The sequence below is a fragment of the Brassica oleracea genome, chromosome C1 (assembly GCF_000695525.1).
Source record: "Brassica oleracea var. oleracea cultivar TO1000 chromosome C1, BOL, whole genome shotgun sequence".
In the NCBI taxonomy this organism is placed as follows: Eukaryota; Viridiplantae; Streptophyta; class Magnoliopsida; order Brassicales; family Brassicaceae; genus Brassica; species Brassica oleracea.
Window position 1 is genome coordinate 37,452,835 of NC_027748.1, and position 2,593 is coordinate 37,455,427.

General features: G+C 48.9%; 1 protein-coding gene across 1 annotated transcript; it reads right to left on the reverse strand.

The window, feature by feature from the left end:
* Positions 1-1,302: 1,302 nt before the first annotated feature.
* On the reverse strand, positions 1,303-2,145 carry LOC106339144. The gene is made up of 2 exons (XM_013777950.1): positions 2,047-2,145; positions 1,303-1,998 (listed from the first exon to the last, which is right to left on the reverse strand). The coding sequence occupies exons 1-2, from the start codon at positions 2,143-2,145 to the stop codon at positions 1,303-1,305; spliced, it is 795 nt and encodes a 264-aa protein (XP_013633404.1).
* Positions 2,146-2,593: the final 448 nt, after the last annotated feature.

The following is a 2,593-nucleotide window of genomic DNA, read 5'->3' on the forward strand; positions in this document are numbered from 1 at the left end:
ATTGAGTCGCAGCTCGAAATAACAAAAACGGAAAATTGTCTAAATGCTCTAAGTGCTAAGTTTGCTCTGAAAAAGTTCTTTTTCACGCTCCTCGCCTAGGACTCCTTATATACTAGCTCCAAGGTCGGTTTACGCTTTTACTCTTCTGCCCTTAAGCCGTCATAGCGTAAAATGGAGATATTCCATTTTTTCCGATCTTCATGATTATCCTTAAAACTTTTGTATTTATCCGCGAAAACTTGACATTTATCTTTTCTTGTGGACCAAGCGTAAACCGTGCTGTGGTTTACGGGCTTTTGGTTAAGAAATCGTAGGATGGGCCTCGAGTCGTGTTTTAGGTCCCTTTGGGGCCGTCTTCCGACTCAAAGCATTTATTACGATTTCTTTCGATAAGGAACGAACTTTCCGCGGTATTAATCCGCAAATTTTGATCGATGAATTAGAATAGCGGAAATCATAGACTGAGCTCGCTACGGTCTTCGGGAGATAGGGTTTGAAGGTTTGACGAGAATGCATGGACTGGTGTCGCCTTGACGTTTTGTAAGAGCTCGGTCGCTACACAGCGACCAAATTTTGGCTCGAGCCCAGTCGCTACATAGCGACCGACCGGGAGGAACGCTCGGTCGCTACGTAGCGACCGAGCTTTTGCTTGGACTTGGTTGCTATGTAGTGACCGGATAGCGTGCATGCGCGGTAGTTTCGCAATGATCGAGCTCGAGTTGCCCATTTTGAGCTTTCAAGGATACTTCTTCGTAAAAATTTCGTAGTGGTTATTTTTTACGAAAATCGTAATTTTCTTTTACTATCTTCTCGGAAATACGATTTCCGAGGATTTTTGGGTGTTAATTCCGTCGTGACCGTTTTTGACCCCAACATTGACGTTTGGGGGCCACTGTCTCCTATCGATGGAGGTTTTCAGCGCTTCCATGAAGCATGTAGTCTCATTCATCCACTGGGGCAAATGTGTTCGGAGGTCTCCTATCTCCGTCTGGTGCCTGCTGGGAGCTCTCTTCCGAGGGGGTTTTGTCGAGGTGTCCGTGCCCCATTCGTTTATCTGTGAGATCGCCGGTTGATAACTTTTGAAGCTTCTGGCTATCTTATCTATGTGAGGCGGAGGATGAGGATCCTGTGGGAACCAGATTTAGCGAGCAGGTGCAGCCTTGTAGGTTTTTAGGGGAGACCATGCGAAGCGGTCGACGTAAGCTCTCTGGAAGCTTTTTGGATGTAGGGTCCGGACTATGTTTTTTGGATGTTAACCCCTGATTCCCGATTCCGAGGGATCTGAGGTCTCCTCTGTAATTGCTATAAGACCTTGGTCTTTCCTTTTAAGGTGGTCTGGTAGCAGGACCTAAAATTCTCCTGGTCTCCTCGGATTGCTCTGATGCCCCAGGGTGTAGGGATCTTCACTATTTGATGGAGGGTTGAGGGGACTGCTCCCATGTCGTGAATCCTGGGTCGTCCTAAGATCATGTTGTATGCCGATTGGCAGTCCACGACCAGGAATTTGGTAGATAGGTTGATCCCTTCAGCATATACTGGCAGAACAACCTCCCCAGCGGTTTGCTTGACCTCGCCGCTGAACCCGATGAGTGGAGTTACTTTGCAAGTCAGGGTATTCTCCTCTAACCCTAGGTCTTGGTACGCCGTCAGGAAGATGATGTTACTGGAGGACCCGTTGTCTACTAGTATTCTTTTCACCAAACAGTTCGCTATGGTGAGAGAGACAACTAGAGCGTCATGGTGGGGAGCCAATATCTTCTCTTGCTCCTTGGCGGTGAAGCTTATCTCGTCGGTACCAAGAAGTAGGCGTTTAGGTTGAGCAGTCTCCTTGCCGTGTTTAGTATTACGGGTGCTCTTCTTTGCAGCTGCATGACTCACGCCACTTACTTCAGAGCCTCCTGAGATTACATGAATCACTCGGTCCTGGCGAGGTGGTGAGCTTGGTGTGTCTCCTTTGGATTTCCCTGATGCTTCTTTGCTATGATGAGCCTTGGCTTTCTATGAAAGGAATTCTCGGAGATGCCCCTCTTGGAGCAGTTCGTTGACCTCGATCTTCAGGGCGACGCAGTCTTCACTTTTGTGGCCATGATCATGATGGAAGTCGCACCAGAGTCCCGGGTCCCGGAACGAGTCAGGTGCTCTCATCTTTGGGGGCCAATTGACCTGTTAACCAGCTCTGGTGTTGATATTGAGAGATGAGAGATATCAGGCCAGGTAGACACAGACATTCCCTCTTCTTTTTCTAATGGCCGCTATTGGAACCTGCCCCGGTTCCTGCTTCCGGAGTCCTTGGATCCCTTTTGGGAGGATCTTTCTTCTCGGTCTTCCCGGTCTAATCGGGTGGACCTCTGATCCTGTTTGGGTTGAGCCTTGGCTCGGCTAGCGATGTCCTCTTCCCACTTCACATGTGCCCACGCTCGGGATAGCACATCCTCCATGGTTTTGCAAGGGTACATGGTTAGCTCTTTGTAGAGCCCTCCATCTGGAAGTAGGCCTCTCTTGAAGGCAGATTGCGGTAGGGATACTGCATTCAGGGACCGCTACCTTCTCTTGATTGAAATGGGCTATGTAGTCCCGCAGGGGTTCTACTCGA